The sequence below is a fragment of the Argiope bruennichi genome, chromosome 9 (genome assembly GCF_947563725.1).
Source record: "Argiope bruennichi chromosome 9, qqArgBrue1.1, whole genome shotgun sequence".
Taxonomy (NCBI): domain Eukaryota; kingdom Metazoa; phylum Arthropoda; class Arachnida; order Araneae; family Araneidae; genus Argiope; species Argiope bruennichi.
In genome coordinates this window covers 125,035,388-125,058,191 of record NC_079159.1, presented here as the reverse complement: position 1 = coordinate 125,058,191, position 22,804 = coordinate 125,035,388, and the positions used below count along the sequence as shown (strand labels likewise).

The window sequence follows — 22,804 nt, the reverse complement described above, 5'->3', positions numbered from 1 at the left end:
TATAAACACACTTCTACGATTTTAACCACACTGTTGCGAATTGAAAGTGTTTCTCAAAAACTCCGTATATATTTGAATATAATTTTAAAATCAAGCTAAATGATATTCATTGCATTTCACTACACATACAAAAGCTTCCAGAATCTTTTAATAATAACGAACTCGTGATTACTTGCTGATATTTATTCTTTGCTTTCAACTACTACAACAAATGGCCGATACAAGTAAATATCAGTATCTGTCTCCCCTTGATATTGTAAAATCAAATATCAACTTAAGCCATATTTCGGTGAACTTGCCAGAACGGATATCTAGTGAGTACTGGTTTCATTCCGACGGTAAAAGAATTCATTACAATCCAGTATAAGTATCAGAAACCTGCTATAGCGACACCGAAAACCAATATTTTTAAATAATTACAATAGCATTCGAAATCTATTGGCCTGTGCAAAGATATTTTCCATTTGAATCGGGGAAAAGAGCCTTTATGTATGAGATAATTTAAAATGTAAATAAATAAATATTAAAATGTTTTCGGATGAATAATTGTTCATAAGAATTATCGTTTTTCATTATTAGGTAATCGTTAGATAACTCATAGGTATATCTTAAATCATCGTTCTCTCTTTTTACGCACTTTTGTTTAATTTGACTAGTTTCATGCTTGTAAAAGATTTCAATGAGTTAATCTGATTGTTTTCTCTTATTAGAATTTTGAAATTTCAAAGCTTGCCTTTTCTTGAAAACGATAGACTGGGAATTTAATTAAAAATTAATCAACTAATTTTATTAGTTTTGATTCAGTATTTGTGGTAACAATGTCTGGCAGCGAATTTGAAGAGTAACATTTTTATAAAATTTATTGTATTGTGTTATGAACACTAAAAAACAGAAAATTATTAGCTGCAAATTTTTTAATTTTATTATTTTATTACAAATCGAAATATGTTTTAAAAAACTCTCTTTATATCATCCATTCATTTAATTTTATTTCCTACCTTGTATCTTGAAACTGACACCACATTTAATTTTATTCTGTGTGTAGGGATATTCCAGCTGCGAGCATTTCATTTAACTTCCTTTCATTTTCCAATCTTAGAATTATTAGATGAGTAAGAAGATCCAAAAACGGAAAAAAAAAAGTTTAATTATCAGAAATTTAATGAAAGTTTAAAAACGAAGCTTTCTACTTTAATCTAAAATAGAAAAGAAAAAAAAAATATGAAAAAATAATCTTCAGAAAAGTGTTGCTTGCTTTAATGAAAGATTATGTCTTGTAATGTAATGTTTTAATTAAAGATTAATTAATAATAAATGAGGTTATTTCGCTTAATAGTAAAATACGCTTCAGTTTCCACTTTATCCCTCCCCTCCCCCACTCTCCCAAACACAAGCCCCTCATGAATGCGGGGAAGGGATCGAATTCTACTCAACTTAATTAGACACTCAAATTCGTTCCTTAAACTTCTTTTTTGAAAAGATTCTGAAAACTGTTCGGAGTAAAGCACTCGGCAGAAAACTTAAATTTTAAAGAGTTAAACTAAATCAAATATTTGAGCTGTCACAACGTTTTGCCTTTAATTTAATTCCCTGAAAGTTATTCTGGACAATCGCTTATGTTTTTATTTTTCATTTCTTTTTTAAACAAGTTTATAAGCTTAGTTAATTTGAAAAAGTAAGGAGCTTTCCATAAATTTAAAACCTGCACTTCAAATATAAAAAAAAAATCAGGGTTTAAATGCCGTTAATAAATGGAAATAATAGGAACTATTTCTTTGTGAATATTTATAAATCATAACAATTATTTTATTTTATTATAATAATTTTAATGAGATTTAATGACTATCAAGCTTTATGTTTTACAATCATCTAAAGAATGATTTTTGAGATTTAAGTTACTATTTACATCTTCCTTTAACTTTGCTTAATCTTCAATTTTCTTGATTATTCCGACAATCAGGACTCTTTGAGAGGTTTAAATATATTTTTAGAAAGCCAAAACTACAAAAATCATCCGATGTTGTCAGTCATCCGAAAACTGTAAAAATTTAAGTAAGATTCACCGTATTACTTAATATGTTAATAAAGAAGCTTTTTAAGAAAAATTTAAGAGATTAATAAATTCTAAGAGATGGGAAAGAATTTCACATTTATCTTAAATGCTTTTAAAATCTTTTATTACAAGTGTCCAATATGCTTAATTTTACAAATAGTTGCTGATATCCAAAATTTTTATTTTTAGAAATAGATCCTTGCGTGCATTTTTTTATTAAAATGTAAAAAGAAAAAGTATTCGCACTTAAATGGGATTCGGACGTATACAAGCAATGTTTCATGCTCTAATTAAGCTAAATCTTCCTTTCATTCATTCATTTATTCATTCATTTTCATTCATTTATTTATTATTAATAAAGATCAGAGGATGGGAAAAATTGTGTAATATGATTCCTAAGGCAGGATTTCAAATTATCGTAAAATTCTAATACTCAAGTGCGTTTTTTTTATAAAAAAAAAAAAGAGGGCTTCAAATTCAGATAATTTTGTGAGTAATAGAACAGTCTAGAAGTTTAGTTTAGTTGTATTAACGTCCCATTTTAAAGCAACACTAGGGCTATTTAGGAATGGACCTCGTAATTTTGAACCATGATTAGATGACGAGGACTACAGCTGAGCTGGCAACCCCTCTCGAAACTTCCACATCACACCAGCTGGAGGAAAAAATCCAGAAATAAATTAAAGAAAGAAAGAATAAAAGAAGGGCGGGGGGGAGGATTTGTATTTTTCGAAACGACAGCTTAGAATTAAGAATTTAAATTAAAAGATTCGCTTGTGGTATTCTATCCACTAATCCGAGACATTGATCGCACAGGTATGAAGCCTCCTAGGTGCAATCTTAGTGCATCAATTTACTCTATAGTATGCACGCTTAATAGCAAGAGAGGCGAAGAGTAAATTGCAATTTTAATATAGAATTTTTATTTCAGGGTAAGGACTCACAAGATCTACTACAGAATCAGTAACAGAGAATCGAAATAAAAAAAAAGTTATGAACTAATGCGTCTTTGACAATTAGGCTTACAATTCACAAGCGTTATGTTTGCATTCGCGAGAATAGACAAAATATAAATGTTTATAATTTTAAAAAAATCCCTAGTCAAATATTAATAGTAACTATTTCCGTTAGCACTACATGCTTTCTACAATTCTACGTTGATTATTTATACTTTACTGTAAATTTGAAAACTACTACTCGGTTTTGATTAAGATTTAAGATAGTCGAAATCTCAAATATCTTTATAGGATGTGCATTTGGTTCAAGAACTAGGAATGTCGAGGCATCTCTGTCTTTTTCTAAACCATTAAAAGAACAAGCTTTCTTTCTTTTGGTGATCTAAAAGACTAAATTTCCTTCTCCCCCTTAATAATGTAACAAAATGATATTATATGATGTAATATAAACTGTGAAACAAAGAAGTGCGATGAAGAAAAAATTTATAAGCACAGACATGGAAAGACATCATAATATTAAAATATCCCTTTTGTTTTGCGTTAGCAGATCTTACATATAGATTTTTTTTCTTTATTCAATTCCTGCACATCATCATCTTCAATAAGTACGAACAACGGTGTGGTTGATTTATAATATTCAGATAGTAATTCTTGGCGCATTTTAATGTTTCTTTCACAAAGTGGCATGAATTTCCGGAAGATTTCACTTTTAAGAGAGCTAAAAAAAGAAGATAAAAAAAATTTAGATTTAAATTTTTAATTGCCAGTTGTAATGCACTGTATTTAAAATTTTCCAGATATTTAAAAAATGGAGATATTATTGTAATTATTTAAAGGATTTTTATAGGAATTAGTCAAATAATATTTGAAATAAATTTTAATTAACAAATACTATAAAATAATTACAACCAGAATGTAAACATTGGTTAACGTATGCACTCAAGGGAATCACACACCGACTGAAGAAATCTTGAAAATTTCGTTTTCAGTTGTTAGGGGTTGCCAGTCAGTGTTCACCAAGTCGCCAAAGGCAAAGTTAGATTATCCTATTTGGCGACACATTACAGTTCTGGCGATTGGAAAGAATTCTCACTACATTTTACACTATTGAAAAGTAAGAGGCTACGATGACACTTTTGAAACAAAGCAGAATCTTCTCAATGTCGACAATGTTATTCTATCAAAAAAGAATAATTACCATAGTGAAAATTGATAAATGATGTGAAAATGATTCTACTCAAACTTTTTCTTTTTAATTGGACACGAGACTGATAACAATTCTGTTTCTTTTTTAGATTAAAATATATTTTTTATTTAATAATATCATATTTTCGCCATTTTTATATTTTAAAAACTATTAGAATTATTTTTTAATCTTTAATTCTGCCTTTTGAAATTACTTATTCAACTAATTTTTTCTCCTGTTTTCGTCTATCCTTACTCATCCCCCCCCTACGTAGCAACGGGGAATCAATCTACGTAGAGGGGGGGGGGGGTAGTCAACGTACCTTTGGATCTTTCATTACACGAAGTAAGTAATGTAATCGTCAGAAAATTCGAATTAGAGATTCGCCTGGCTCTCTCATGTGAATACTGTTACTCTTTTATGCCTGTTACTCTCATGTGAATATGATAATCCAAAAACTTTTTGAGTCAAGCAATTGAATTTTAATATGCAGTCCTTTCATCCAATTTGCAGATTTCTATCGAATTTTGAAAGAATTCAATTCAGAAGAAGTCGCTCTGACTGTCCGAAGACAAGGCGACTCGTTAACTACCAAATGAAAAGAGCTGTATAAATAAAACACAGATTAAGCATATAAAATGAAGATCCGTATCAGATGTGGTTCCAAATCCGTCAAAAGGCAAACGTCTGTCGGTCGGTACTTGTAAATGTAGTAATTCACAAATGCAATGACTTAAATGAAAGAAGTTCGGTATAGCATCGTGTGATTTCAATTGCGATTCTATGTCAAATTTTAGTTTCAACCCATCGAGTGAAATCCATCCAAAATAGATATTCCGTTTCTGGCACTTGTGAATTAACCAAATTCTAAAGAGTCCTCGTCAAAAAGAAATTCGCCAAAAATCACATATTTTTATGCTCTTTCGTAATAATTGTTCACCTGTGGCATGCCTGTTTCCATTGTTTCAAACATGCGCACTGATTTTCTTTATAAATAAGGACACAATTTTCATACGTGGGACTCTGAAAATAAAAATCTAAGCAATTATGCGCTCACACCTTTGCCTAAGGCCTACAATTTTATGATAATACCTTTATTTTCAGAAAGACCACTTCTTCTGTATCTCGAAAAAATAAAAGGGCACAAATTTCTCTGTAAACAAGGCTGCAGTGTTAAAAATTCACCATCGTCTTAGCACTGCTATATACGCCTCCGCAAATCTCGAGGTATGCGGGGACCGCCTCCAACGCCAGTGCGAGAATTCGCCTCTGGTGATATTAAACTATAATACAAGGTTTTTTGAAAAATTTGAAATAACCTAAAATCCATAGAGTTAAATATTGAATGATATTAATTTGCTTTTTTATGCAGATATATGGATGTTTTTAATGCTATTCATTGTTTAACAATTTTTAATCGATGATAACTTAATTTTCAAATCAAAAAATATTGTACCGTAGACATTTTAATATAGATTAATTAAGTAATAATCATACTTCTCATTGATTTACCCATTAACAACTAACGTCGGATTTATAGAGCAGTTATATTAGTTACATTAAAAGCGTGGCTTTTCTTATCTCTCTCTCTCTCTCTGTCTTGTTCTCTTTAATAACAATACGCATTCGCAAAATCCTAAGCAATTTTCAGTTGGTACGTATCAAGGTAATGCAAGGAGTTTGAAATCAGTCTATAAATTTTGATAATTTGGAAATATTTTAATATATACCTATAAAAAAAATAGTTTCACCGATTTGTGCTAATTTTTCTAAAATTTATTTAAAAACAAAATCAGAATTTCTTTTTAGTTATCTTAATCTTGTGTTGTTGTTTTTTTACATATTTTAAAGAAAATTATTAAAAAAATTATTGAAATACATACACTAAATTAATTTTGGTATTAGAAAATGGTAAACTGGAAACACAGATCTACAAAGATTCCGAACGAATGATCTGACAAAACCTTTTTGGGAATAACAAAAATGACCCTTTATTCCTTTGAATATCTGTTTATTGAAGAGACAAACGATTATCTGCATGGTGATTTTTCATATCTCGCTATCTATTCTTCCCCATCCTTCAGCGAAATCTTTTAATACTACTGCTGTGAAAGAAAGGCCACAGTCGACTGGTTCGCAGCAGGCCCTCCTGTTTCTGCTTGTCATCACCAGATGGCAGCTCATGTCCAGCAGCTATTTCTAAGAGAGAAATGGCATTTTTCGGGAAATGGACATCAGCCGTCAACAGCAGGCTCTGTCAGCTGCAAATGGGGTGAGCTGTTTTTTTCTTTTTTCGGTATCCTCAGCTCCAAGACATCTTCTCTCTAGTTCATGCGAGGGAGTTTTTCTAAATGTTTTGGCAATTGCCTTATAGTGCATGCAAATTCTTAGGTTTCTTGCTTCATTTTTAAGGTAATTGTATTTATATGTTTTTATTTAATTCAAACAAGCAGTGGAAACGAATATATTCAAGTATCCTTAAGATTTCAGAAATTTTAAGAAGTACCATTTTGTTACCCCTTAATTAAATGAATTTTTTTCTTCCGTCATTATATTTATTGCTTACAAATTTCTTATATAGAGATTAGGTTGAAATCATTAAAAAATGTTTGGTTTTGGAAGTTAGATAAAAGGAAGGGAAGCCTCTAAACGTCTATTGCCTATAGGTTCTTGCAGGATATAATCTAGCTCTGCATATTAAAAGGTAGGAATTAGTGTTTTTTTGTTTTTTGTTGGGTTTTTTTTTTTTTTTTGTCTTAAATTATCATTTCCTAACAAATGCCCGCGATTTCATGCACCTAATAATATATTATAGAAAAAATTTTCCCCAGTCTTTAAATTGTTAATGTTTCAGGACTTACTATTTAAAATATATCTAGTTTTTCTCCTAATTGGAAGATAATTAGTTTGTCAGATAAACTGACTCTTGAGTGCTCCACATATAAACTGCCTATGGGTGAAATTGCCCCTTCGCAAATCCACACAAGTCACTATCATACTTTACTCATGTTCTTCATTTACTCTCTTATTACAGCAAATATTCACACACAAAAATTGCAGAAGCATAAGCTCAAAGTGGCAGTCTTAAGAGAGGATGCAAGTCAAAGAGAGGATGAAGGCAGTTTTGTTCTCAATTTACCCCTGTTTCATTTTGCCCACCATTAAGTATGTGGGCAGAGTTTTTTGCAATTGTAATTTCAGAAAGTGTACATTACATTATAATGTAAATGGAGTATCAGCTTTGAGGTATAGAGGACATGACTCGAAATTTCTATTGGAATCAGAAATTTTTAAATCAGTGTGGTTAAGAAATCTATGGTATATTGTGCAATATTTTCAGCATCCAGTAGAAAAGTCTTAATTATTTTGACAGAATCGTTTATTAGAAGGAGAATAGCACTTCTCTTTTGTCATGAAGTGTGGTTCGCTCAAACCTGATGATTTTTGGAAATATATTCCGCCTCTCGAACCGATAAGATCTTTCAATAGATAGCAAGGTTACTGGAAATATTTATTTTTCCATCCAAATTTTCGACTTTCATGAAATGAATTAGAAAATTCATCTACCCTCAAATACTGTTGAAGGCATTCGTTTTAACTCTTGACGATTTTATTTTGACATTAGGCCATTAAATGGAGGATTTGATTAAATGGAGGAGCCATTATATGGAGGATGCCTTAACTTCACCTGCACATGCTCCACTTGGTACAATGTACAAAATCTTTCCAATTTAATCAATCAAGAACATTGTATTACCAGCCAGGATGTCGTGTCGCCAACATGAGAGACCATGACTGTGACGTCTCATTTCTGGTAATTGCCTTATTTAGAAATGCAATATCTCTTTTGTTAACCATAGTGCACTCATCCCACTTGGTAATTTTAGCTTAGTGTGAAGCACATCTGGTTTGTCACTTTGCTTAGAGACGTTTCAAACTTCAGACTGTTAAAAGATAACTCGGAGACAGAAATAATCGTATTGTTGTGTTCATTCAAGATAGATAGTATTCGTGAAGAAGCAATGATAACAACTATAGTTCTTTCATCCCTAATTATGTGAAACAACTAGTTGATCAAAAATGTTTTTCTGATGCCCCAAGAGTGGAAAGAAAGAATAACTACTTGGAAATAGAAGCAATATTATGAATGCTTTCATCATAGGAATGTCTTGGCTCTTGATTTAATCTTGGAACATCACAGCAATAACTTCATGTAGCTCGATACTAATACTGACTCTTACGAAGATCAAACTATTGGAATGTTTGAGTCGACATGAATGGTATAGCATCCTTTAGCAGGACAAGTCTTTGGTTTTTAAGACTATCAAGCGCCAGTTGAATATCTCCGTTTCCTCACTCCATTTGCCATCTAATATTTTCTTGATGGTTCATTCTATTTCTGTCACATCATTAAGACATTTCCAACTTGACGAAATATAATCTATGCGTTTAACAATCACTTATGCATTTTATTTGCAGTATCACTTATGCATTTTATTATCAGAGATCGAAGCTTCTACCGAAGCTCGATTCCGATGTGAGGACCATTAAGGATCATGGTGACAAATGTGTCGGAAAAATGGAGGGAGATGTACAAAGAGTGAAAGAAGATATTCAAGTTTCGAAAAGATAAATTGAAGAAGTAAACAGTGAGATCCAAGTCGAAGAAATGAATGGTGAAATTCGAAGACATATTTCCTTCAACGAAAAGGAACTTAATGATCCGAAGGACGAAACAAAGTGCAATGGGAAGGAGCATTTGAATAACATTGCTTCAGGCCTTTGCAACTATAACCTACTGGGTATTTCAATAGTGTAATAGGCATAAAGTGGGAGAGAAACCGAAAGACGCTCCTGTACTATCCATCATTGTGATTATCACCCAAATGACCTGGTTGAGATTCAAATGAGAAACGGCTTTGTAGACGAACTATCAAAGATAAACTGAAAACCTATGCTATTTAACATAGACAGACATAACATAGTGATAACAAAATTCAGGAATTAATATTAATATAAATAATTATTAAGGAAATTATAATAAAATATATGTCTAATTATAATAAGATATACGTCTATATAAAAAAGAATGAGACAAATAAAAAAATGAAAATGAAATTACAAAAACAAATAAATGCTATGTACAAACCCAAAAATAATGGTATATAATGATAATATAACCCAAATAAAATAATCCCAAAAATAATGATATATATATATATACATACAATGGAATCAACAATAGATTTACAATGAAGTCTTTAAATCTGACCTACAGTGAAAAGATTGCTTTTTAAATCTGAAAAGGTCTTGATTGTCTTCAAGATTACGAATCATACTCTGAATTTTCATTCTTGATCCATAGAAAGAGGCAACACTACGAAACCAAACTTGTTCGAGTTCAAATGTTACCTTGGCCATGTGGAAAGAGGAAGTCAGGATATATTCTGTTACTTTCTGGATCGAAGTTGCATCAAGAGTTCCGCAGGGGCAGAATGTATTTGGGACCAAATTTAAATGGCGAAGATATGAGGGAAAAGGCCCATGGAATGTAAAAAAAAGAATTTCTTTCCTTTTCTAGTTACTTAGTTGTAGAGAGACTTTTGGGAGAATATTGAATGTAGATCGCCTTGTATCTCCGTCTTCTCAATTCTTTTGCCCCTCTTCCATAATTTTTTACTTGAAGAATGATTTTAGGTAGTGTGGTATTGTTCCGTATTTGATTCCGCGGCTTGCTTCTCCAGTCAGTCGGCTTCCTCATTCCCTTCATATCCAACGTGAGCTTTAATCCAGGACACTTGTTTTGTCTGTGTTGGATTAGATTTTTTTTATGGCTCACGTAAATGGGTTTCGGTTTTTGGTGTTATTTGCCACTTGTACACTGGCTTGACTGTCAACTCATATTGTGATATTGTGAAGTGAAGTAGTGGTATATTCTATGCTTTGTTAAAGGACTGGAAGTTCTGCCTGAAACATTGTATTAAAATTCGGCATTTTTGTGAACTATCTGTGTATAATATTGTGGTTTTCTATGACTCAGAATGAAGTGCTGACTCCACTATCCGCCTTGCAATCATCCGTGAGGAGTACGTACAGAGATGATGCCGAATGACTGCAGGAAAATAATTAACTGTTTTCTCTCAGAGTAAAGGTTGTCTCCTCCGAATGAAGACTCTAATGAAGAATAATTTTAACACTTAACGGGGGAAAAAATGGACCTTATTTGACAGGCTCTATTTGTGACATCAAGGGTTTATTGTTGATGTGATTCTACTGGAAGCAGATTTTACCAGGACTGAAAGAGATAGACTGTTTGCAAATAGTCTGTATTTTCTTTCGCACTCGTAGTGGTGGAATCTACTTGTCTGAAAACTCCGATCCTCCTAAATTCTCTGCTTGGAGTTTTTCTAAAACTTGGCTTTGCTGCGGATCTGAAGAGGATCATGATGCGTTTAGAAGAGAAAATTCCTTTGTATACAGGTGACGTATATTCGTGGGGGAGGGGGGGGAGCCGCCCAACTTTATTATAGTACCGTTCATCATACAATCATAAAAAGATATCATTCGAAAGAAATTGACTTAATCTTTAAGATTTTTTGAATTAAAGTTTCATAAGCGCCATCTATATATTGAAATGAGATCTAAGTTCAAAATACCCAATAGCAACACCCATTCTTCTCATTAAATTTCAAAATTACATCAAAAGTTCTTGGAAACCAAATTTCATTTCGAAATTATGAGTTAACAAATTTCTGACCTTGTAATGTGAAAATAAAATTTTGAATTTTTATTTATATCTTAAAATATAATATAGTTATTAACCTAAACTCTTTTTGTTATGAAAATGTAACAAGTTTTGCATACATGTTTATCATTAAAAAGTCCACATTAAGTTTCTATATTGCCTCTAAAGCAATGGAAATATAGAAATGTAACTTACTCTCATGTAATCAAAAGATGTGAAAGATCTTTTAATATCTTAACGTTTTTTTGTTTTTTTTTTCGTAACAACTCTTTGGACGCTAATCGTTTATCTCTACTACGCATCTACAGAGCTGTTATTTTATCAAAACTTAATTATGGATGCAATGTCTAAGTTTCTGCAAGACGCAGTATTTTCGAGAAACTAGATACTATCCATCATACTGCTCTTCTATTGTGTTCTGGGGCATTTCGAACTTCACTTATACAAAGTTTGTATATAGAATGCAATGAATCCTCTCTGCACATGAGACGGCAGATATTGTCTCTACATTATTATTTTAAAATCTTATCAAACCCTGGTCTTCCCTTTTATAATTTTAATTAAAGCCGGTTTTTTAAACGCCTTCAGGCTCCTTGTCCATCATTAATATCCTCATTATTTAAGAGAATGACTCCTTAAGTTTCAGGACAACATCTAGAGAAGGTGCATGTAGTTTCCCAGAAAATCATTTCTCTTGCCACCCAGGAAATCTCATGGTATTCCGTACCTGAATCCGTTTCACCATTTTTACAAGCGAAACATTACAGATATTGTTTATCAACAAATCTTTGCTGACCATAGTCAAATATACACCCAGTTCAAACCAATTTTTACAGATGTTTCTAGAGCTTTTGATCATACTTCTTATGCTCGTATTATTTCAAATTCTTCAATAGTTTAAAGAATGCATTCATTTTGATCAAATTTTACAGCAGAAGTAACTGTTATTTAAAAAAATTTATCGTTTATTTCAGATTGTTCTGCATATAGCTACATAATATACGCCAATCCACTGAGCGCTCTGGAATCCCTATCATCTTTATATGCTCACAGCCATCCTTTGGTTTTAAACACTTTATACTTGTATAACAAACTTATCTGTAAGGGCGTTTAAATTATTTTATGTTGGATCCCTGCACATGTGGAAATTTCTGGAAATGAAAACGCTAAAACAGCAACTAATTTGGTTACTACTTTCTTGCCAAAATAGATTCCTCTTTCGGATTCCAAGAAATATATATGTCGCATTTTGCATTTGCATTCGCAAACTGAATTAAACGCTCAAATTCTTAATAAGCTTCATAAAATTAAGCTTACTAAAGATGTCTGGTCTTTTTTAACCAGAAGAAAACTAGACACCATCTTAACTAGATAGAGGATTGGTCACATTCGATTCACCCACCAACATTTGTTGATGAGAAAACAATATCACTTTGCTCAATTTTTAACAATCTTATGCCTGTTTTATACATTCCTGTAGAATATCAACGGTTTTCTTTGCAGCGTCTTAAACTTTTTTCAGAAATCTCGTCCTGATTTGGGTGAGTTGCTTTCCAAAACTCAACCTATTAGTCTTTTTATTTAAAAAAAACATTGGTTTTAATGGTCATATATAAACATAGCCACGCTTTCTTGTACAGTATGCACCAAAATATACAGCACTGAAATGAAAATATGAGCAAAATTACATTATTGTCGTCTGTGAGTTTATTTTTCCTCAAAAGACATTAATATACATACATACACACTATTAGCGTGTTGATTTACCATGGTATGCGTAATGTAAGTGTTCAAAGTGTGCACCGCCTCGCTGTAGACAGTGTTCCTATCGTTCACGCAGATTCTAAAACATATCCTGAAACAAAGGTTGCTGCAAACTCCTGCAAAACGGGATATTTTTCTCACGTAATGCAGGCACAGTTCTTGGCGGGTCTTCATAGTCGAACACAATCTCTTTTAGCATTCTTCTTCCGTTGACACAGTACACAACCAGAATGGCGAAATTTCGTAACAAAAGACAGCATAACTGTGTTACTTTTTGTCGTCTTATGAAACTTCTCTTGGAATTGTTCTGCCACCTTTTTCAAACTCGGTCCACCTTCACGACCGCTTCCGTATGAGTGGAAATAATGCTCAACTATAAACAGTTTTTCCTCTGTCGGGAAACCCATTTCCAACAACAACTGCAAAACACAACTTCCTTTCCATTACTGCGAAAACGTGTAGCTGGGCCGGCGTCCTGGCATAGGGGTTAGCGTGTCTTCCCAGTGATCTGGGTGTCCTGGGTTCGAGTACCGGTTCGGGCATGGTTGTTCTTCATCAGTTCTATCTGTGAGATGTGTGAATGTGCCCTGCTGTAAAAAGGGGTTGTGCATGCGAATGTGATGCGTGAGTAGCTAAGATGTACTCTTGGTCCTAGTTAGTGCTACTAAAACAAGAGACACTCCCTTGGCTGAAAATCGCTGACTTCGTCAGCGAGCTTGTCCATGGCAAGTGCCATTAGAAACAACAACAACGTGTAGCTGGAGCTATGCCTCATCGATAAACGCAGCTACGTATTCGAGATGCGCAAGTTTCAGTACTGTATATTTTGAAGCATTTATTTTTTTTATTTTTCTTACCTTACATCATTGTTATGCTTTTTCATGATTGTTATATTTTTATACTTTTAGACACAGATTTCGTAGACATCCAGTGTTTTAATAAATTGATACAAATATTTTAATACCACGAATGCCGAGCAACATAGCCAAAAATAGCTTTTGTCCCATTAAGCAAATTAATTCTAATTCTAAAACGATGGATTTAGGGGCACATTCACAAATTTCAAAATGTCCGACCGTGCTTTATTTGTTATTCAAATGCTACTGATCATGTATTTCGGGCGTCAAATATCATTTTCCACGTTATTGTACTGTACGTAGAAAGATATGAAATCAAAATAAAAAATGCTTTCTATTGGCATAATCGCTACTTAATGTGGTAGATAGACTCTTTCCTTCTAGCAAACTACAATTCCATGCTATTAAAAGTTATTTATAGAACATAAGAAATTTGTTTCCTAATAAATATTTTTTGGGGATCTAACTATTTACTTTTACAAATTTGCTGATTAAATGATATAATGTTGAATGTAAATATGTTACCCTCTTTAATCTTGAAGTTTTGATTCCTACGATATTGAATTCCTTTTAAATTTAAAATTATGGAACCTATTAGGTGTTATCTCATTCATTCAGCAAAGAGCTCCAGTGCTGAAGCATTTATTTTTCCATCGATATTTTATGAAATGTTGCGATTCGGCAAACATAGTATTAATAAAATTGAAGTTTAATCTTTTCCATTTTCAGATTGAACTTAAAATTTTAGATCAGATGGAATAAAGAGAATAAGATGGGTGAATCGAGCACTGAGGAGAACAGGTGTAAGATTTCCACGCAAGTTGCATGATTATCAAAGTTTAAAATGTAAGAATATTTATCTGACAAGACTATTAAGATCAACTGACTTACAAAGATATTACATCCATTTTTATACGAAAATTCGATAAACCCACTGGTCCCTAAAGAGATTAGTTTAAATTGAGAAGTTTTTATGGAATGATACTGTATGTATTTCTGTCAACTTTTATTCCCTCTGTACCATTTTTTTAATAAGTTAAGAAAGAAACAATGATGCAGAACTCAAGAAGACGATGAAACAAATGACAAATTAAAATATATATATATTATTCCATTCAGACAAACTTTGGAGAATTTCCAATCTTAACTCGTCTTAATCTCATCATTCTTATCTTCCTGTTGGCATTTTGATAGCTTCGCTTTTCTCAATTCATTTTCTAAACTTTTAATTTGGTTTATGTGCTTCGATGACAGTGATTCATACAAAAACTTTTCACCTAGCAGACACTTGATTTCATTTTTGCATTTTGAAAGTTCTTTCTGGCACGACCAAAGTTCCTTCTGCGCGTCTAACTCGGATCCTTTCATCTTGTTAGCTGTCAGCTCTTCAATCAATTTATCTTTGTTTTTCAACTCGTTTTCTTTTCTTGACAATAGGTTCGATTTCCTGGTCAGCATCTTTTGCAAATGAACGGACTTTAACATTAAATATTGGATCGGGGTGTCGGTGCCTTCGAGGAATCGCCACCTAAAAATGCACGACTTTATGAAAAAAATTATGAATACTAGGTGTTTTTGGAGAAACCTATGTGCTTTGTTTGTTTGTTTGCTCCTACCTTTTTTTTTTTTTAAATTTGACTTCATTTTTGTTTGGAAAAGTGAAATTTTGAAACCGGCCCTCATCCAAGTCCTCACATCTTACAATTGTGAAATTTGATAATTTTTTTAATTCTCGATTACTGTACACTATTACAATATTTTCAGAATTTAATTGTCAGTTAATCTATTCATTTGGTTCAATAAACAGCGGCAACTGCTAGTGAATTGGAGAAAGAAATAATGACAAGATTTCAGGATGTTTATAATAAGCAATTATAAATTTAATGCTATAAAATATAAAATAATTATTTCTAATATAAATTGTTAAGAAACGTTTTTAAAATCTTTTGTCTTGAATTATTTTATTCAATCTTAAACTGATAATCGGTTTCGTTCCGGACAATTGACTTTTGAAATTTAAAATATAAAGACATGGCCAAACATTTTCTACTTTAAACTTTAAAATTCCTGGCGTATTGAACTACTATTATCACCACACGCGTGCCAAATTTCATATTTGTAAGTGCGATCATGTGCCTGGACACATACACACATACAACCACTTTCTTTTATAAGTATATAAATTAAATATTCTTCATTTATTTTATTTTATTCATCTAGTTTTTTTTTTAAAGTTTAGACTCATAAAAATTTCTCCATAGTGAGAAGACACTAATTTCACTGATACTACTATAAAAGAATGGCACTTTTTTCCTTTTATAAATCATACGGCTAAACTAATGCGCTTTGTTATTGCACGTACTCAAAAGAAGAAATGTGCAAGAAAATGAAGTTAATACCTTATATATATATATATATATAAAGTTGCCTTAGAAGTTGCTTAGTTCTACTGAAATCCTGCTTAAAAGCTCCGAAAGAGTTATTTTGTGAGGAACCTCGTCATTTGGTCTGTTGACGAAGACGACATTTGAAACGACACCCTAAACTCTGAACTCCCCCTTGATGACCTTAACACGAAACATAAGCATGCACGCCTTTCATTGTAATCAGTTCCCGAATTCATACGCCTTGTGGCCAAAACTCCTCTCATTTTTACCTTCTGACTCCCAATGCGGCCGAGACGGCTGAACATTCAGACATCCACAGATCGGCCGAGCGGCCGAAATGCCACCTGTGTATTTTCTTCCCTTTCTCAGCAGGGTCGTAAAACGGTGAGGGGCGATTTTGTTTTTTTAACAGGGGTTACTTCCGTTCCCGCTGCCACTGCTGATTGGTGTCTCCAGAAAGTGTTTGAGGGTAGATACTTAATTTTCAGTACGCTTTCTGCTCGCCAGCAACTAAAATCTCTTGCCAAAATGCCCGGGATATCGGAAAGTTTTAATTCAAAAAGAAATTAATAAAATATTGTTTGAAGATACGGATGAATCTGATTTAGATATAAGTGATGATGAAGATGCTTGATTTGACACTTCAAACTCTTTTCAAGAAGAAAATATTTCTGCTTTGATAGAAAATGATTCTGATAGCGAAGACGATATTGAAGTTTCTAAAAATGATAGCTCGAGACAGATAATTGAATGGAACTCAAATCTGATTGAAAATAAAAATATTTCCATTCCGAAATTTGACCAACTCTCAGGCCCAATCCATAATTTACCGACGGGTTCATCAGTTTTACAATATTTAAAATTGTATTCGAATGATGGAATCTGTGAAAAAAATGCGATTGAATCCAAATAAGTATACGGAATACTGTGCAAAGCAGCGAGGATATGAAGACAAATCTTGGTATCCAATCGCAAGCATAAGAGAAATGTGGGTATTTTTCACAGTCTTGTTCGTAATGAGCTTAGTGAAGATGCCGAGATTGGGCGAAAACAGCAACCCTTGGATATGAGAGGGTGAAAAGTATGATGGGGAAGCACAGGTTTCTAAAAATTAAACACTATTTTCATATATCAGATAGGGAATCAGAAGTAAAGAAGAATGTAAATATTTTCACTTTCTCTCAGAAAGTAGAGCCACTGCAAAAGTATCTCCAGGAAAAGTTTACGGAACTTTTTAAGCCAACAGCAGAAGTTTCAATAGATGAAGCGCTTATGAAATTTAAAAGTCGTTTAGGAATCATTCAATACATGCCTCTGAAACCAGCAAAACGAGGAATAAAAATATGGATGCTATACTTCACACTTCGGATATACCTTGAATTTTGAAATGTATTGCGGAAAATCCGACAACACTCCGAGAACAAAGAATGGTTTGGGATACGACGTAGTTATGCGCCTTACAAAAGGGTTAAAGAATAAAAACCATACAATATATTTCGACCGCTTTTTCTCAAGTGTAAATTTATTGCTGGATTTACATAAAAATGGAATTTTTGCTTGTGGAACTGTAATGTCTAATAGAAGAAATTTACCCTCAGAAATGAAAAAATTAAAATTAAAAGAAATCCATACAATTTCCACTTCTCAATGCAAAGATGCTCCAAATTTGCTGTGTACCAGTTGGTTAGATAAAAAAACAAATTTCTATCATTTCAACCAATTCGAAAAATGAAATTTGCGAGGTGTATAGGAGAAAAGGAGCAGAAAAATTGTCAGTTCAATGCCCAGTTGTTTTCGCACAATACAGTAGACTCCCGATTATCCGCGGGCGGGTTATCCGCGCCTGCCGGACTTAAGTTTTTTTTTTTTTTTTTTTCCTTATAAGCAAAGAGAAAATGTTTCCAAAGCAAGAAGCAAACACAAATGACTGATTTCTTCAAAAAGGTGTAGTTTTACAGTTATGCTTTTGTAATTACATAATACATTACAGTATTAAAACAGTACATATGTATTCATTTTTCTGTGTATCCTTGACGCATCTCGTAAGTACAAAGCACTTTTCTGTTTCCATTAACAAAATGCATTTTAGGTTCGTTTTGAGTGATATACTAAAATATTAAGCGTTAGTTAAACATTTCCTGCTGTTTATTTTACGTTTTATTGTACATAAAATGATTTTTCAAAGTTGGAATGACTTTTTTCTCTTTTGCTATACCCGTTTTTAGCTTTTTTCGGATTATCCGCGATTTTTGTTATCCGCGGCTGCCGCGCCACCCAATTCCGCGGATAATCGGGAGTGTACTGCATAACAGAAACATGGGAGGTGCGGATTCAGCCGATCAACACTGAAAATATTTTTCTGTTGCGAGAAAATCATCGAAATGGTGGTGGTATATATTTTCGTTTCTCCTCGATACAGCTGTTAACAACGCTTTTATTTTAATGAAGGCAACGAATTCTCCTCCAACAAAACGAATTTATCAACTTTATGATTTCAAGTTAGAACTCATTGAAGAACTTGGAAAGGAAGGATGTCGCAAAAGGGCTCATTCTGATTTTAGTCGCGTGGAAGAACACAGCCACAAGAAAAGAAAAGTTGATAGTCGTAAGAGAACTTGTGTACGTTGCAGAAAGCTAGGTTCGAAAACTGCTGCAGGACGTTCAATTGAAAGTTCGTGGGAATGTACAATCTGTAAGACCTGCTTTGTCAGAACTGTTTTGTTGATAATTAGTATCATATTTATAATATATAAAATAAAACTAATCAAGAATTTTTGTGAAATGTTTCAACTAATTTTCATTTTATAAATATAAAAAAATAATATGTAACAATTTAGTACTTTAATAAAAATCATATTGAAAAAGCAACGTATTTTAAAAATGATTCTCGAACACTTTTCTCAGAAAGGTTAATTACAACAGCCAATTAGAGCTTTTTAAAATATAAATACAATAATGTACTCCATTCTATATAGTGTTAATATTAGATATCTCTCTTTATTTGTCGGGCCAATAGCTGCCGATCTCTTTTTTTTAGTATTAAGTGATAAACGTTCAAATTAAGCAACAGTCCTATTCAGCAGTAGAATGAATTTTTCATAAAATAAAATTAATTATAGCGAAATGACCCATGCTACACTTCACTGTTTTATTTGTTAGAAACAGGATCTTATGATTGGAATAGGTCTCATTCTCACACAAAGTAAGGGGATAACTGGTGATAGCGTAGCAAATATAATCCATTATATTTCTTGATTATTTGGATTTAAACATATGTTTACGATTTTGTAGTTTCTTCAGGGGATTAAGGACTTCATCAGTCATTTGAACAAAAAAAAAGTATTTAAAAAATGGAATTCATGCACTATGTACAAAGTTAAACTCCAAGCTTGTAATTTATTTATTTATTCATTTCTGAAATCCTGTGAGTGTAACACAAAAACTAGAATAACTTAATTTTTAAAAAATAATTAATAAATGCCAAATTTTTTAAATTACAACTTTTAGCATTGTGGCAAAAATTATTTACTTTAAAGCAAAATATTGGAAAGTATGCAAAAATAGTAAATTAAAAAAACAAGTGAATTAAAATGCTTATTGTTTCAGAAAACTGTATTTAAAATAGTATTAATTATTTTTCGAGGCTCAATCTTCTCCCTGCCAGTTCTTGAAGCAGTTTTAATTATAAAATAACAAATTAAATATTCCTTCCTTAAAGATCAAACAGGTTAACTGCCCTTTTTCCAACAGAAAGCTGCTTCTCCTTTGAGAAAGGTTTGCAGGACAGATATTCTGTATGGCAACTTATCTTGCAACGCACGCCTTTACCATGTATGATTGTCTGATCATTCATATTTATTCTGCGTGACTGTAAATCGGGTAGAATCTATTTTTCTAGTTATACCCACAGCATAAGATAAACCCAGGTAATAACCATCTGCACTATAGTAAAATATAAACATTAGGCTCCACGTTCAAAAAAAAAGAAAATCTGAATGTTTTCTTGGGTATTAAAACTGAGTATATAGGCTTTTTTTTGGGGGGGGGGGGAGGGCTTAATACCTTGGCTTATAATAAATGGGCACTACTTTTAATTCGATTATGACGTTTTATTCAAGTCATTAGAATGTAACGCAGTCCAACTTTCTTTTTTTTTTATTTGTTATTAATTCGCGGAAATTTACTGTGAGTTTTCACCTGAATTTGTGAGAGTTAAACCACTTTGTTTTTTACCATAGCGTTTTATGTTCGGGCTAAAATTGTTATAATTCCTACATAGAAACTGTTATATCCCAATCTGCATGCGAGATATTGTCTATTAAATATATTTTATTAATGCATCATCTAATTTATCATCAATAAAAATGTCTTGATATTTAAAAATTAATTTTGAATTTTCCCTGATGGTATATCTTGCCGCATATTTGTTAACACTGCACTTTCTAAAACTCTAAAAGAAATGGAATGCAAGCTAAAATTGTAACTTGATTTCTTTAAAATAGAGAACAAAGCTGTATTTCTTGTGTCATTTGTTTGTGTATATTCATTTTTCTTGTCGTTTTGATATATTTTTACATTTGAGTTCCTTCTGAAATAAAAATTGGTCCTAAGTCCTGAACATATTTTTATAACGCCCTAATGTGTGCATGTAATATTTTTGTTGTTATTTTTTCTTTCTCCAAATTTTACTTGTTCCCCTATGTTTGCTTACTTATAATGTTTGAGAATCTTCACGACTGTAGGTGCAGAATCTGCAGTAGTATTAAAGTATTTAAAATCAGCCAGTAAAGCTTGTCTTACCGATGCACATTTCTAGATTTTTGAAGCTCTTCTTCCAAAACCTTACATTTCAATCTTTCTCCGTCGAAAAGATTTTGAACTTTTACCAGTTGTTTCTGTATCGACTCTTTCTCTTGCAGCTGCTTCCTCGTTACTGAAAGAGATCGTTTTAGGCTTTCCAGTTCAACTCTACAAATTTTTATTTCACTTTCTTTATCTTTCAAAATATTTTTCAATTTAGCCAAACCATCTGCCAACGATTCTGCTAGTTCGTTCTTCTTTGTTAGCTCTTTGTGATTCTCAGTTATTTTTAATTCTGCTGCTGATTTCTCAGAAAGCAAGCTCTTAATCTTTTCCTTCGAGACTTTTAATTCGTGTTCTGTCTTTTCCAATAATTGCAATGTGCTTTTATAGTCTCGATCTTTGCATTCGACTTCCGCAGTGAGCTCACCATTTTGTCTTTCCAGCTGCTTCAAAGTACATTTTATATCGTTGTTCGTTACTTTGAGAGCAATAACTTGCTTCTGAAGAGTCTGCACGCGATCCTCGAAATTCCTGATTTGGTCTATTTGCTGCTGGATGTTGTCCGTAAAGTGATGCTGGATATGCAAAGCTTCCTTCAGCTTCTCTTTCGTTTTCTGGAGTTGCTTCCTCGCATCATATTCATTATTGCTGTGAAATCGGTTTCGTTCCTTCAACTTTTCAATTTCTTCTTTCAACCGCGATATTTCTTGATCTTTAGCAATGCCGTTTTGTTTCAGCAGCTGAAGCTGATTTTGAATATCTGAATGAACTTGGGTCATCTGTGAAATTTCTATCAACATTTTCTGTTTTTCATCTTCCAAAAATCTGATTTTTTTCTGAAGCTCTTGAGACTGACGGTGGAAGGATCCGATCTCTTTCTTAATATCGTAATAAACAGTTTCCTGAGTTTTCATAGCTGCATTGCGTCTTCTCATGGTCTAAAAAATGGCAAATTGATTTTAATATAATTTTTTTAACAAAATTATATTTGATAAAATTAAAAGTTATATTTACTACCTTTACATGCATTGTTTTAATAAAAAGATATATTTAGTTTTAAAAATATACTTTCGAACATTCGAATTGTTGAATCCATTTTTTTAGGTTGACCTGGTATTATTTCGACAAACTAAGAGGAGAGTTCTCATGAAAATTGTAAAAATAATATGTGAATAATATAACTTCTCATTATAAAGAGAAAAGTTCCCATTGGAAAACGAGCTAAGTAAAAGTTTATTCCGATTTTTACAATATCGAATGGTACAAAAGGTGTTGACGTCAGAAACTTCGAAACGAAATGGGTGCATTTCTTAAATTTTCGAAATCTTAATGAATTATCCATGCCATATTATTATAGTTTCATTTATTTCTTAAATCTAGGTTTTACAAAGCAATTTGGGAAATTTTCATCAGCCAGAACTTACACTCATTAGATTTTATTTTAAATTACTTGAAGCAAGTAACGAATGGATAAATAATGATAGAATATAACACAGAAATATTTAATCCTTTGATAGATGCAACCGTAAATTAAATATTATGATACCATCTAGTCTCCAAACTCGCGAAATATCCATTAGTCATTAAAATGCATGCCAAACCTCTAATAGCGGTAAAAAATAAGTAAAGTACCATTAAAATAAAAAGAATTCAGAGTTTATTAAAGGTTTATTTTGTGTTCATTTGAATTGAGATTTTAAGAATTCGCTTAAAAATTGTTAGCCTTTCTAGATGACTTAGCACTTTTTACAGGAACTCCCTCCCATTTCCGATTTCGCGGTACAAGATGTCTTTCTTTTAGGTTACATTTGTTAAAAGAGACTGAACTGGTAAAACCAGGAACTAAACACTGTCTTACTTTCTTGTAGTACTATCACTTTTTGAAAGTGGCAACATGTAAAAATCAGAGTCAAAATAAATGGATAGAACGAAGTTGCTCTCAATTTAGATGTCTGATTATTTTTACTTTTAAAAGCTTTAGGAGAAAGGGAAACAGTTTGTTTCTGCAAATCTCAACATTTGGTGACCTCGGTACGTGATTTATGAAAATAAG

At 32.4% G+C, this 22,804-nt stretch overlaps 1 protein-coding gene across 1 annotated transcript; it reads right to left on the bottom strand.

Moving 5' to 3' along the window:
* Nucleotides 1-10,552: 10,552 nt before the first annotated feature.
* On the bottom strand, nucleotides 10,553-21,686 carry LOC129985091 (cilia- and flagella-associated protein 58-like). Its single transcript, XM_056095005.1, has 5 exons — nucleotides 20,975-21,686; nucleotides 20,749-20,881; nucleotides 14,839-15,089; nucleotides 12,976-13,095; nucleotides 10,553-10,626 (listed from the first exon to the last, which is right to left on the bottom strand). Exons 1-5 carry the CDS (start codon nucleotides 21,684-21,686, stop codon nucleotides 10,553-10,555), a joined length of 1,290 nt encoding a protein of 429 aa, XP_055950980.1.
* Between the last annotated feature and the right edge of the window lie 1,118 nt (nucleotides 21,687-22,804).

Bases quoted from the DNA above. Each gene is read 5' to 3' on its own strand.
- LOC129985091 (XM_056095005.1), bottom strand. From the start codon at position 21,686: ATGAGAAGACGCAATGCAGCTATGAAAACTCAGGAAACTGTTTATTAC. The intron at 15,090-20,748 runs GTAAGACAAGCT...GTGCATTTTTAG, and splicing joins AAATCTAGAAATGTGCATCG to GTGGCGATTCCTCGAAGGCA. The intron at 13,096-14,838 runs GTGAAAAGTTTT...GTTTCCCGACAG, and splicing joins TGAAATCAAGTGTCTGCTAG to AGGAAAAACTGTTTATAGTT.